The following is a 15461-nucleotide window of genomic DNA, read 5'->3' on the forward strand; positions in this document are numbered from 1 at the left end:
GAGATAGAGCAGAGCCTAGGGCTAATCTTAAAAGGCAGAAACATATGGTTTGGACTAGAAAGCAAAGGAAAAAACAATAAATGCAATTATTGTCCCAGAATGTCATGGGGGCTTTAGCTACACCCTGCTGGTTTAGGGACTGCCAAGTAACAGGGCCGAAAATCAAAGGGAAATTAAAATAAGAAATTTTACCTCCTTTTTCAGAGGCCCAGTTTAAAATGATAGTTGCATTGCTCTCCTCACCCTAATTAATTTCCTATTGTAGCTGCCTGGCTTTAGATAATTCTTTTGAAGCCTAGAGCAAATAATTAAAAACTTAATTAAAGACTCAGATTCACAAGAAGAATAACATGGAAGAGAGTGCTTCTCCTGGCTCAGAGAACTACGTTTTGCTTGCAGCCAAGTGTTTTTTCCCAGAGGATAAGAATTAGATGCTCCTTGTTGTCATCAGTGCCAGCAGAAGCAAACAAATGCTACCTCTGGTCAAAATACAGGGAAAGGAAACTACAGGTACATAGCACGCTGAGTCCACTGTGGCAGTAACATGTCTTGAATTGCATGACTAAAACCAACTCACAACAACTCAAGGTATGGAGCTAGGTAGTAGCTTGCCCAACAGTCTACAAACTTTGTAGGATTATCAAAGGAAATCCTCCAACCATGCTTCTGACACTAAACTGGCACTGCTTTATACCAGGAGATCTGCTTTACTTGCTTACTGACCAGCTAAACTGCCTCCCTCTGTGCCATAAGAACTGCAACCTCATCTGAAGAAGGGTGTCAGAAGAAATAACATGATGGTAGTACATCAAGAAGTTCAACCAAAGAGCAAGCAAGGGAGAAGGAGGAAAGGAACAAGCACTAAAGCATAACTTGGCCTGTATCCTACATATGCACAACACTGGGTCACCCCGCTCATCTCTCCTGCACACCAAGCAGTTAGCAGCTACAAGCTGAGACACAAATACAGGATGCTGCTGCAGTACTACAACCACAGATGCAAGGCTGTGCTATCACCCCAGGAAGCCCACTCCCCTGGAAGCCCAAGCTTATTGGCTAGCTGAGGACGTTCATGAGGCTGAGCAAGAAGACAAAATATTTTTTCAAGGAGATCACTATATTTTTAAAGGCATTCAGTCAGGGGAAATAAAGGAGAGGCTTTGAAGGCTCCAAAGCAGAAGGCTTTGAGGGAACTCTGGCTAAGGCTGGAATAGGCTTTCTTAGCAATGAAGCCAGGCATGAAGCTTCGGGGAAAGTAAAGTGTCCTGGCAGTGGTGGGGCAGAGCTTCCTGCAAGCTGAAGAGCAAAATTCTATATAAACATTGCAGAAGAAGGACAAGAGAAGCCAAACCCAAAAATAAAAAAAAACCAGTTTTCTAAAATAAAATTAGTACAGATTAAGAACAGACTGAAATGGAAATAAATGAGACAAAATAAAATGCACTAGCTCCATTTAAAATCTATAATTATATTCACCCACCTCCTTAATTATTCAAACCTGTTTGGGTTTCCAATTGTAATCTAATGAGGTCCCCCCACCCCGAACAGGAAGAGATTAAGCTGGCAGCACAGCCCAGTTAGCTAAGCCACACCAAAAACATTGCAAAAAACTAAACAGTTACAGGCTGAAAGTGTTCTAATATTCTCAGTGATGGTGCTTTTTCCTATCCTGCAAGGGGAAAACAGGAATCCCTTTATGCCAGCAGTACTGACAGCTCTCTGCAAAGAGGGGATCTCTGTGGATAACATTGCTCATTACACATGGCAGGTTCTCAATCAGCATCATATTTTGTTCTAGGAACATAAATGAGAGATTTAGGAAAGTATCATCAGGAATCATTAACACCTTTGTTGAACAAGCTACCAATAGGGCTGTCTCCACAAAAAGAAATCCGTCTTTACTCTTCACCAATAATCAATATAGCAAGAGGAGAAGGGGGGGGGAAGGAATTTTAATAATTACATTTAGTTTCCTTTCACCTAGGATTCAAGTCAGGGAAGTATTCAACAATCACAAACAAAAGTGCTCAGACCTCACAGAATCTGGCTCTGAAATAACAGTTACATGTATTTATTTTCTTCCACATCAGCTCATCTCAGTGTTTTCACCTTTTTCCCAAGTGAGGACTACAGCCAGTACATTAACTTTAAAGGAAAAGATACTGAAGCACAGAGAGGAGACCCGTGACCTGCCAAAGCCCCACAGAGAACAAAGGCATCTACACCTTTTGCTCTGTGCACCACACTGACCAAGACACATGCTGACTATCGTACGTACCATTTCTGGAGGCTGTATGAAAACTGTAGCTTGCTTACAAAAAGCTGAACAGATGGTATGCACTTGGAAATCCACAGAATTATTGTACATGCAAGTTATAATTATATGACATCTGTATGACTAACACTGTTTTCTTCTGGAATGAATGAAAACGTATCTGCTATATAGAAATTAACATCATGCAAACAAAAACATGATTTCAACAGCATGTATCATCCATTTCAAAGCAATTAAATATGAAAACTAAACCACAGTTAATGCCTTTGAGTTCCAGTGCCTAGAGAAGTCAGAGAGAATATGCTGTGAAGAGTATTAGTTTTCTTTAAATATCCGTAACAGCTTTTAAATATTTTGATCTCAATTAGATTTACTGTGGCTGCTTCTTTGTCATTTAACAACAAAGAGTAAGGATACAGATGTAACTGCTTCATAAGAAATCCAGTAGTCAGTGTACTCCTCCATTAGCACTTTCTACCTACTTTTTTTTTTTGCTAGAGAATCAAAACTAAACCCTAGACTAAGTCATCCCACTTTCACATGTCTGCACACAAGTCTTCCTTACACACTGCCCTTTTTGGAGCCCCAAAACTGTTTTCAAATGTGTCCACCCATTACAACAGCTTTCTTCAGAGATACATACACATTCCCATTGAAATCCAGGAGCTGGACTTATTTTAAAGCTCTTTCAACTACCTTCAGCCAAAGGCCTATTTCAGCATTATAGTTAATGCCTTTTCCTCCCCTCACCCCTTCCTTTTTTTTTTTAGATAAATTTTAGGAGAGAGGTCAAAAGTTAAGGCAATTTATAAATACTACAAATGAATTTCCATTAGCTCTGGAGAGGCTGTGGCTGCTCCTCAATGTTCACCTTAGGAAGAATACTTCCCAAGGTCCTACAAACACTGCAATTCTCCAGGGATACCCTAGGGAGATGTTTTGACAGCTTTGAAGTTTGGTTTTATCACATGGTTTAGTTCCTAATGGATTGCCTTGGTCTCCTGGATGGCATGTTTGTTCAATCTGCTTCAACTTTGTTTATCCCTTTGCAAAACAGGTATTAAATGCAAGTCAATGCAAGCCAGAATGACAGGGAAGAGGGGGAACATTTTTCAGGCTCCTAAAAGAGATTCTTATTTCTATACCTAGATAACAGTGTGTGAGTTGCTTGGTTATACTACGTATTACACATGTGCATTAATACACTTTTTTCCCCTCTGAAAAGAAAAACAGCACAACTTAAAGGCATATTTTCCCTCTTAGATCTGCCTAGCAGGTCTCACTTTTGATATTTGGAAACATCTACCTCACAGGGGCCTTGAGAGGGTGAACATCAGGGTCAAAAAAGCCCATATGGCTCAGGGAAAAGAACTTTTCCTTTCAGTGCAGAAGAATAAGGTCATGGAAGTATTAATGAATCTTGTAAACTGCCTTAATGAAGTTCTAGTTTTCTTTGCCTTTTTCTGAACTCTGTCACTCTACTATACATGTAAATTTAATTTATTTGGAGTATATTACATTTTCTTCTGCACTACCTGCAGTAAGTAATAGTTAGAAGCTAAGAAAACAGAATTCCATTCCACTACTAGTAGGGAAACGAAAGTTTACATGCCAGCTCCTTCTACTGCACTGTCAGCAAAGCACAAATACTGTTACATTTGCCAGTCCAAAATATAATTATTTTAAGTCTTTTCACAAGTTTCAAAGTTCATTTCCATGCCTCAGAAAAACAAATGCACGCAAGCACTTACCGAACTTGAAGAAAACTAAATTTCATATAACAAGTTAAGAGGGGAGGGGAAGACAATTAATTTCAAAACAAGCTAATGAAAACATTCAAACAATAAGAAAAAAAAAAAAGTGTATCTGTGCACAGCTTATCTAACTTACCACAAGAGCAAAGTACACCGTAAAGAAAAATGATAAACTACTTGTGTAGCCAAGAAAGCCTGTAAAATAACAGTAAAAATAAAAGAGAATTTATAAGGAAAGTGATCCTAATGTACAGCTAAAGCTTTACATTTTAGGCATGTTTCCTATTACAGTGCTTGGTATCTGGGGCTTAGGACTCAGAATAACAACATTCCAACTGCCTGTCACAGATCATTTATGTAGTTTTGTAGGGCAGAATTAGAACTGGCTTACCACTAATGGCATGCTGTAAGTAAATGCAGCTCTTTAATGTTCTGCTGTAAAGATTTTATTTTAGTATTGCAGACAAAATACTACTGCAACCCAAGTAATAGGTTAACTAGGCAGGGCTGGAAGGCAGAACACACTGCAACAACTTAAGTAATACCCACCATCACCAGCCCCCTGCCAGTTAAAATAAATAACCAACCCATTAAGGTTTTAAAGTCTTCAATTGTAATTGCTACTAAAATAGAATAATATTCCCTTCTCTGCTTTAATTACTCACCAATTTTAGGAAGAAGCGCAAGAGGAAAAACAATGCAGACTGAAGTAATCAGTAGCAGCAGTCTCCCATCAAGGTACCAAGACCTGTTGGAAAAATCTACTTATGACTGATACAGAGCTCAAGAGTCCTAAAAAAAAAAATAGGTTCTGCTTTAACACTGTGATCTTAGACAAAATAACCATGAGGACAAGAAAAATAAGTAATTTCCAGTCTCACATCCTATTTACATAAATCTGTATTCCTGGTCTCTATATTGTGATATAAAACAGAGCTCCCAAATTACAGGATGGTGCTCTGGTTCCTCGTTACAAACCAGCACCGAAGGCAATGTTCCACAGACAAGAGTCTGCACGGATCAGGGGGCTCATCTGTGTAAAGCTGTTTCTCAGCAGCACAACATGCAAATCCCTGCCTTTATTCAAAGCAAGGATCAGAAAATAAGGGCATTTCATACTCCGTATGTATTTATACTGGAAATTTGTAGAGTAAGCTACATGTACCTTGAATTGGATTACAACAAGTTGCATATTTACACAACTGTAACAAAGAGCAACATCAATTCCTACTTACAGCTGAACTTCCCTTGCAGTTTATTACTCCTACATAACCTTAGCTCCTGACCATTTGCAAGAGATGTGTAACAGAAAGCTAAGCTACCCAACCTATTTGTTTGGAAATCCACTTATGTTTTCTAAACATACTAACTTTCTCTTCTGCCTACCTTTTGTTACACCTATCATCACCACATTCAAATAATAGAAGAAAACAAGTCAGTCAACTTTCAGTTAATTTGAAATGACGTTTGCTGTCCAGAGGTGATATAAGAACAAACAGCAATAAAAAGGACTTTAACTTTGCACAAAGTGATTGCTTATTCTTTGCATACATCCACACAAGAATAAAAGGGGATGGAAATTATGATATTGAAATCTGCTATAATGTTTAAACATAAAACTATACATGTGAAAAAAACATTGTAAAGGCATATGAAGTTAATACATTTTAAAAAGATCTCTTCAAAGTATCAAAATCTCATCTGCAAACTAAGGAAAGTACAGATGGGTAAGTTGTTAAGAAAACAGAAACATCTTGAGGGTGGCTCCCCCTAACTTGGTAATAACCATATCCTGTACTGATAAACATCTTGCACATCGGTCTCCGACTTTACTACCTATAAACACCTTGGCCTTTGACCTTCAAGTTTATTTAGTCCAGGATATGGTTAGCACCTAATAATAAACAGGCAGCACCTCAAGTTAACATAAGGAAAGTAGCATAACACCTGTGTTAAAAAAAAAAAATAAAAATCACCATATACATATATTAAATAGTGTCATACATCATGGACAACCACTTTAGTCACTTGTTTGAAAAAACAAGCTATATATACAGAGAAATTTCAAGGTTGAAAAAACCACATCAAAATCAAAGTAACCCAGAAGTCTATATTTAAAATTACTCAAAATACATCATTCTTAAAAATAAATAAAAAATATACTACTAGCCCAGGTCTGCTACTGCTACAGTGAAGCAGCAGCTTTGCCAAGATCAGCTCCCTGCTCTAGCATTCTTCACGTTTCTACACGTTTAGCATTCATATATTTTTATACTATTTCTTTCTGTATGGTGGATTTTCAGATTAGAAGGAATAGTAACATAGCAATAGGCAAAAGTATAATGAACATTCCACTAGGTGTACATGTGGGACCTCTGGTTTAAGTCTCCTGATTCCAAACATGCAGGAAATCCACAGTTGCCATCGTAGTTCACAAGCTCAGCAGGACAGAGGAAAATCGATTTTGGTTGCTTCATGGTAGATGTAAAAACATTTTTTGGGGTTGCGGGGGCATGGGGGTGGGGAGGAAGACTGCAATGAAGTGATGGGAAGGAGAAAACATACTTTTGTAAACTTCTTAATTTTTGGAATACCAATTCTTTTATTTAAAAGATCTCATAAAAACTGAATAATGGACCATTTACTAGTTAGCAATAAATGTGTCCATTTTGCCCTCAAAATACTGTGGTAGAAATACACTTATTTTCCAAAAAAGAATATATGTTTTGACATTGCCTTTAAAACCAGTTTGATCTGCAAATATAATCCTATATGATAAAAGCGTTCCAAATATGAAATATGGAATATAAATTCTTGACTCTACTGAAACTGCTTTGGCATGCAGATGTTCCTCTTCCTCCCCCATACTTTAACTAAAAGCAGACATTTATAAATCGCTTTAATTTCATTCCTGAATGCAACAGGACAAGAGATACATATGTTCTAAATTAGGATCATACTCTCAGTCCATATCAATTATATAACACACAAGCAAGACAACTTAATTGCATCAATCATATCCTCCTGACAGGGTCATTAAATGTTAACAGAGGGCTCACAAATTACAACTTTTTAAACACAATCCTCATTTGAAACTACGTTCATGTCATCAAAACTATGTGGAATTCTTGTTATGCAGACAGAAAAACACCTCAACTCGCAATTAACAAGTGCTCATGCTGTATGGTTTTGTATTTATAAAGACACCAAGATGTATTACACGCTGGCTCTGAGCCTTTCAAACACATGCACACCTGCTTACCTTCATCTATAAAAATAATTCACTGTGCAAAACATTCTCTAAATGGCTTTCCCAAACGTATGGCTTGGGAGGGTTTATGCATATAAAATATTTTCACAGATAGTTTAACTGACACTTTCGATAAATTCTAACTACAGTTAAAGATAAGTTAAGTTCTGCACCCAAATGAAAGAGTATCAGATCTTATAATGACTTAACAAAAACAGAATAGTTGTGCAACCACATCTGGTTCAACTGGTGGTCCAGCTGAAGTTTGATTAAGCTAGTCAGTATTTATGCCTTTCCATAAATAAGTTGCTAGTTAGGCTTAATATTTGATTACCTATTTTTGATGAACAATTTCCTGCAATTTTAAAACTATCGTCAGTAAAAAAACTACTCTTAAAATCTGTGAAGAAATACACAGAAGCAAAAGATTATGATTTACCATGGCAATTAATCTGGCAAAAGATATGAAATACAGATGTGGACATACAGAGAAGGTAAGCTGTTTGCATATACCTGAAATACTGCTTGACCATGGACTGTGTTTGAAACAATCATCTGGGCAAAGAACAGAGGAGTCAAATTGTGTCAAATATCTCAATGGAAGAGCTCCCAGTAACAGAGGCAGAAACAGGACAAGACCCAGCTGACATTCAGCTTACCACTTGAGCTGTGGTTACTATTCCTGTGGACAGTTTCAGCTCTTTCTAAATGCAAAGCTTAACTTCATTCCCATCTCAAACTGTAATTCCAGCTAAGCAAGAAGTATAGGTGGTAGCAGTGCTGACAGCACACTGAGCATTACAACAGTTCAGGTGATTTGCAGTACCAAGTTAAATCGCTATAACCTGTCTGCACATTCACCAGTGTTTGCATCTGGAGATCTGTGCTAGGCCCTTGGTAAACAAAGCGTCACCTTGCATAAACAGAGCAGACATAAAATTAAAAGCAGTAGTAAGTGATATTATGTGCTAAATTTGGGGACAGACAGACTGGAACGCACATGCAGCAGATACAGTAGCAGGCTCATTACCACTGTGTATGAAGAGTGGAGTTAAAAGCATGATCTTGAAGGAGAAGGCAACAGCACCCAAATCAAAACCTGGTAACTACCACAGCTGCAAGAGGTACATCAGCAGCCTAGGCATGATATATACTCACAAAACGTAATAGTTAAAGCAAAAAAAGTCACATTATTGCAAGGGTGAGGAGGGCAGAAAGCAAGATTACCACCACATCTCTTTTCTCAAAATGGTCATTATAAAATGGAAAACTTTTAAATGGCAAAATATAAAATGAACTAATGCATCTTTTAAAAACCTAATTTCAAACTGAAAATTCACCCATGACATTCAGGAATAATATAAGCATCACACAGCCTTGAGACAATTTCACCACATGTCAATCCAGAGAAAGTTTTGAGCTCAGAACATCTGAAAACAGCAGTCAGGAAAACCAGCCATAACACAGTCTAAGATACACTGTTCTGAATGACAGCAGCACTGGGGCAATTTGAACAAGGTATCTCGGTGCTGAAGCTGCAACACTTGTCTTAGCGCAGAGATTTTTTGTGACAGTTCTGATGGAAACCTGAGTGAGATGCTCCTTACATACAGCTTTCTTTACTGGGAGCTGAGTTATGGAATTATAAACGAAGTCTGGAAAACTGGCATTTTTCCCAAGTCCAATTACAGGAGCAAGACAGCAAAATACTGAAATTTAAATGTCTACTGGTTTTTATACTGCAGTTTTGAAATACGGGAAGTGATAACGTGACAGCAGTTTAAATGTTTCTCCTCCTCTCCTGCCTGTCCCCTTCTGCTTCCCCTTTTAAATTTTTACAGAAGGGAGATTCCTGTAGATGGAAGTTTTGCCAGACTTTAAGGTCATCTGATGGGAAATCATTATAAGGGAAGAATCACGCTCTATGCGTGTGTGCTGCAGAAAGCTTACACATGCCAAATACATTTCATATTCCAAGAGCTTCTGTAAATAACTAATTTTTTTAGCATGTGAGATCAGAGGGAAGTGTCAGTATCCATCTCCTTCAGCAGTCCTGAGCCACTTGCTTCTTCAAGACGAATACAGAACACGTATGAAACATTTTTCCTTACCCATTCTCATCTTCATTTAAGAACCCTGCAACAGCACCAGGAAGTTCAGACTTGACAATTAAAAGGTAAGATGACATAGCTGCAAACAGAAGCAGAAGAAATTTAGTAGAAGGATACCAGTATCTCTGGTTGTAACAACCAGCATGACTTAACCAGAGTAGTTACGACTGGAACATCTCAGTTACGTATTAGACACTACGGCACCAGAATCAATTTATTTTCTTATATACTTCCTTTAAAAATAGCTGCAAATCCCCGAGTACTGTACTCATGTTAGCTGATGCCTCCAAAGAGATTGTTACAATGTGAGACTTGAAACAAGGAAAACATAGGCCAAGAGACTGAAAGGCAGAACAATATAAAATATAGGCCTGACCTTTTACCTGGGAATACGGACCTACCAGCTAGAGACAGACTACTCAGCTGCAGCACTTCTTCCTCTTTTGTCTTTTTAAGACATCATTAATGACAAGAGTGTACAATAAGATTTATTCCTATCAATAAAATACAGATTTTTTTAAGGCTCAGTTTCTATTGTTGTTTGATTGCTGTTGTACTAAATAAATACATGACAGAAAGGTAAAGAATAAGACTTGAGTTGTTTTTTTATATATACTGCATGGCTTGGCAAGAGGATTATCAGTGACAGATCTCCACTTCTCATGCTAAACCCCCCCACCAGGATGATCCCAACAACAACTGCAAAACTATACAGGAAGTGCAAATCAGAAAAGAAATTGTTAGTTACTCTTACAGGAGTGTCAACTTGAAATTGTTTATAATTCTATTCAGAAGAAAGCAACAATGCAGACACATAAATCCAAAAGCTACTTCATTGTATCACTTTTCCTCTTTACTATATAGAAGGACTGAATGCATAAATGGTTTTTTAAATTACAATTTATACTAACCTGATACCTTCACACACTGTTGTGTTACTTTTTTCTTTTACATAAGCAGCAAGTGTTTATATGTATCAAAAACCAGCTGAGAATTACTCAGAAAAATCAAGTTTTAGAACAGCTTCAACAAGTACCAGAACCTAGATGAAACTAATTTCATTCTTCAGCAGCAAGTAATTTTAGTAACATGCCAACAAAGTTTAGTTACATGTAAAGCTTGTCAAAAAACCATCTGTCGTACTCAAATTTTACTGTTCTGCATTTACTAGTTCTTTAGAATTTCACAGCGGTGTATTTATCACTGCTTTAAAACATAAGTGCTAAAAAGGTAAATCAGCAAACTTCCATGAGCTGATTTCTGAATAAGCTTGTGAGTTTGGTTGGTTTTTTTTTAAGGGATGTTTTGAATCTTAAAAAAACCATGTGTACTCACACACCGATGCACTACAGCAGTTAATGTTAGATTTTGAAGAAAGGTAATGCGATCTCTATAAAGAAAGTGAATTCTGTTAATACAAAGTGACATCTACCTACCGCAAGGTTAAATTAAAACCATTTGGTAGGTCACTAAAGAAAAGAATATTCACTTCTTCCTAATTAAAAGCTCTGTTTTTTCCAGTGTTCGAGTGTATTTCCCTGTTGACGTGTAGCTGTTGATTGTGTCTGGTAAGGTATTTATCTTCTGTCCTGATTTTACTCTCCTATTTGCATACAACAGGATGTAGATTTAACCACAGAGAACCTTACCGCACGCATATTTCTCAATCACCAGAATTTGTTAAGTAAATTAACACTGTTTCTCACGCTAAGCTATGGGCAATGCATATTTCATCCTAAGCAAAGACAGATTGTTTAAAAATTCAGTCGGGCAAGAAGAAAAATTCCTTCAAATTATAATGCAAGTTTATTTATCCATTTGCCTTCTTTCTTGTACTATACTTTATATACAAGCAATTCAGAATTTTCATTTATATCCTTCAGAAAGATTTCAAAAATGCTTCTTTTGCAGCCCCAGCTGCAGAAAGCTTTAAATTAATTTCCAGCTCAGATTTCCTCCCAATATGCAATCTGCCACTCTTCCCTTGCATTCCTATTAGCCTCTGGCTAATCATTTGATCACTTATCCTTTGTTGTGCGCTTGCCCTTTGTTTTTAAAAGAGGAGTCCAATTTCACTGAATTCCACTCCTAAGAAAGGAGCCAATCATGCACCAAGAAACTTGCACATGCTAAACATTTGTATGCATCTTTCTTTGGGCATACGGGAAACAATCTCACATAGTAGGTTTTTTTTTCCCCTCTCCAGTTTATATTCTCGTTTGTTCTAAAAGATGAATAAATACTCTGATGCTTAGACAAGACATTAATCTTGCACATAAACCTGATGGGGATACAGTTTAAAATGCCAAATCCTGCTTTTTCCTTCATTTACAAACACAGCTGTAATTCTCCTCACCAGCAACTGCCTCTTGTAGCTTTACTCAGCATGAAAGAAGAGACACTAACCACTGTATAACTCAAACACACTAAAAAGTGAGGAAAGAACATAGTTTGTTTGTTTTTTTAAAGCTGAAACCAAACCAGCCAAACATCTTCAAAAACAGCATAGCAACTTGAAAAAATTATCTCAAGTAGGAATAAAGAGTGACAGACAAAAAGTCACGTATCCTTTGCTCCAAGTAAGAAATTATACTGAACCTCCCTGACACCCACCACGACCAAAGCCATGTCAAGTTATATTGCAAAAATTAAACATCAGCTATCCTTGGCAGACTTAATGTATAACGGAAGGAACAGATTACAGAGTCACAAGGCTGAATTGTGACACAAGTAGAACACAAAGAGTGTACCTTGTGCTTTGATTTATTCCACTTTGAAATACTGACTTCCTCTGTCATTTCGAAAATAACTTCAATGTTTCAATGACTAACTTCTAAGGCATCTTTTATCACATACAAATATTGTAATAAAGCTACGTTCCTCTTTAGAAGTCAAACCTTCCAAAAAAATTAGAAAGTGTCAGAAGCAACATTCCCTTCAGAGTTCACCTCTCTGCACGCGCACAGTACAAGGGAGCAGAACTTACTGCTCTTGCAACACATTCTCATCCTCTAAATGAAAAAAGAATGTTATGTTTTCTTCGGGTCACCTCTTTGCAACATCAGACACCTATCTTTAGCATTGAATGAGCCAGGTTTCCTGCAGAACAAGTGGTGTACAATGACGGAGTTTGAGGCTTTAGCAATATGCAGATGCAACAAGGACTGGCCTAGGACGACATGAGAACCTTCAGATAGTCGCTTCCTAATTTTTAGGTCCTGCATGCACTAAGAGCTACCTGATGGAGAACTAAGCAGGTCCGAACTTCCCAACAGGCTATGACACAGAAATGCTGTAAGACAGGATTCAGCAGAAATAAAAATTATATTACCACTTTATTATTCAATAGGCTCACCACTGTCTTGAAAGCAGCAAGAAATTACATTCTTAAAATATACATCATTTTGCCATGTTCTAAAAAGCTGGTATTCGTTCTTCAACAGAAAAAAACCTGTTTGTTAAAATATAAAATACTTGTTTTACACTTTCATTGTTATAATCTGTAATGCCACCACAAGATATAACTCTATAAATACACATAGTACACATACATTATTCAGAATATCCTTACTGTGCTACAATATTGTTTAAAGGCGGAATATATGTGCGCCTACCTGACAAGAAACCCAAACAAACCATAAGTTGCTAGAGAAAAGGGAAGCCAAGGTTTTATCTTTAAAATTGTCCCAAAAATACCTCTTCTGAAGTAGCCCAGTCTTAAAATCAAATACATAGAGTGGTTTTTTGGTCACCAGGACACTTAGCATAACTTTTCCTTATTATCCTACCCCAAAAGAAATAAATTGCTCAGGTCTGCAGCAATTATGCAGGAGAAAAACGTACATTAAGCTTATGTGTAAAAATACACCATATTCCTTCCTTAGAAAATGACCACTGATAAATCCCATGAGATCATTTAATTGAAGGGACTGATTCTAACTCTTCTGTTTAGTTTTCTTAACCTACCTCTATAGCTGATCATATTAGAGCACTATAAAGATGCCTTACATTATTAAGCCCTGTGCAGAAATGGAACCAAGCTACTCTCCAAACTTCACGAAGGAGAAAATAGGGGGCTGGAAAAAAAGAGCGCGTGCCACTACAGCCAAATTGGCTCTTCAGCTCCTACTTTAAAAAAGGGGGATGCTGATGTGGGAGTCAGGAAAAGCAGACAGACCAATCTTGAGCCTCATCTGGAGGAATACCAGGTAAGGCAGAGATTCCTCACAAATACCCAGAGATAATTAAGATAAATGAAAATGCCTGTAACTCTCATTCTCTAACGAGTTCAGTCAGAAAGATCCCCATTTCTCCCAAAATACTGAAAAGATTAGAGGCTGAGAGACAGAAATAGCAGAATAAACACTACTAGTTGCTGCACACTCCAGCCCAACCAAACTGGATTTTCCTTAGCAACTACATGGGACAAACTTCTCTGGGCTTGTGGCTCCCTTTGCTAGTATGAAGTTTGTTTAAATTTGAATCTGTCCTAATCCAAACAAAGTGACAAACTTAAAAAAGAAAGCAGAGACAGATTTTAAGAAAGAAAATGAAATGAGAGGATTTTCATCAAGCTCTCATTTTTCCTGTCAAAGAATTAGAATGGAATAACAAGATAGGAAGTACTTTGGTACTGCACTGAGCTCCTCATAAGCAATTTGAATTGTGCAAAGATGCATGCAAGGATGATGCATGGACGCTGCTGAAAACCATCAACTATTTCAGCCCGCACACCATATGGCCTTAAGTGTATGCTCCTTTGTTTTCATTTTTAAAAAGTAAAAAATGTGAGGGATTCATTACAAGAAGTCTCCCAATTACTCGATGTACTGGTTTTAGTATTTCCTCTTTGTCGAAGCTTAATGGGGGAAAAAAAAAAAAAAAAAAGAAGAAAAAGTTTGGATTGTTTGTTTTTCAACACAGATGTAGAATGGAGTGTGTAAAAGGAGATGCAATGGTTGTTCATATGGAGGAGTTTTGAGAACAGAAATAGTTTGTCAACTTCTTTGCTAGTCTTCTCATTAAGGACAGTCATCCTGATGATTTTCTGCTCCACTCCTTCCCAGTCCTTCTAACTTTAGCTTTTATCTGAAATATTCTGGAATTTACCTATGGCAAACTTACAAAAAAACCAAACCAAACCAAAAAAAAAAAAAAAAAAAAGGCCTTCTTATTCCACAGGGAACACGTGGGCAGGAGATTTATTTTGTTAGAACTTCATTAGTTTAATTGTATTTGTACAGCTTATTTGTACAGCTATGCTAATAAAATGGAAAGGTTTTCTACATAGTTCATCATACATTCCATTCTGAAAAATAGCTGCAGGTTGGGATTTTTGTTGTTTGGGTGGGTTGATTTGTTTTGTTGTTTGGTTTTTGTTTGGTTGTTTTTGTGTTTTGTTTTGGTTTTGAGGGGGGTGGTAGTTTTGTTTGGCTATTTATTTATTTAAAGCAAGCTTCATATTCTTTACATTACCAAACCTTCCAACAACTATTCACTGCAATAAGAAAACACAAGAGCATGGGTCATCAATTGTTAAATTAGTATAGGAGCTGACAAACCTGCCCTTAATTAAGGCAGCTCTGCACTGGAAATCCTCATTTTGAATCAGTAAGGATAATTAGGCTTTCAGGTCAAAAGCAAACCACACTGTGAAAACAAACACTCAAGTTTGTTTGAAAACAGAATTAGATTTCCCATACTTAAAGGAAGCTCAGTAATTTCTTAAGGTATTAATGTCGCAGGTCTCAGCATATATCAAGCTGTATTTTATTCTTCCATGATCTGCACCATGCATTTACCTTCAAAGTTTGTAGATACTGTACTCTGCTTACAAAAGAAGGTTATTCCTACTGACTCCATTCTCAAGAAAATAGGTGCTCCATTTAAATTTGACACAAATTTCAAATTCCTTTTGAAGCTGTATTTCAGAATGGATGAACTCTAGGTAAAAGAAAACCAAGCAAAACAAAACAAAAAAACTGAACCAAACAACCACCACCAGAAGGAGGACAAAAGAAAACCATCACCGAACAAACAAAAAACCCCAAACCAAACAAAAACAAAGAGAA

General features: G+C 37.1%; 1 protein-coding gene across 1 annotated transcript in view; it reads right to left on the minus strand.

The window, feature by feature from the left end:
* The window catches only part of SLC38A6 (solute carrier family 38, member 6), a gene marked incomplete at its 5' end in the record, with an annotated part of 18795 nt that extends 9326 nt beyond the window's left edge, over nucleotides 1-9469 (minus strand). Inside the window, 3 exons of the mRNA XM_010011072.1 lie at nucleotides 4166-4224; nucleotides 4695-4777; nucleotides 9391-9469. Of these exons, the coding sequence (XP_010009374.1) occupies nucleotides 4166-4224; nucleotides 4695-4777; nucleotides 9391-9469 (221 nt within the window). The remainder of the gene's footprint in view (nucleotides 1-4165; nucleotides 4225-4694; nucleotides 4778-9390) is intronic.
* Nucleotides 9470-15461: the final 5992 nt, after the last annotated feature.

The sequence above is a fragment of the Nestor notabilis genome, unplaced genomic scaffold (genome assembly GCF_000696875.1).
Source record: "Nestor notabilis isolate BGI_N333 unplaced genomic scaffold, ASM69687v1 scaffold1653, whole genome shotgun sequence".
Lineage (NCBI taxonomy): Eukaryota > Metazoa > Chordata > Aves > Psittaciformes > Psittacidae > Nestor > Nestor notabilis.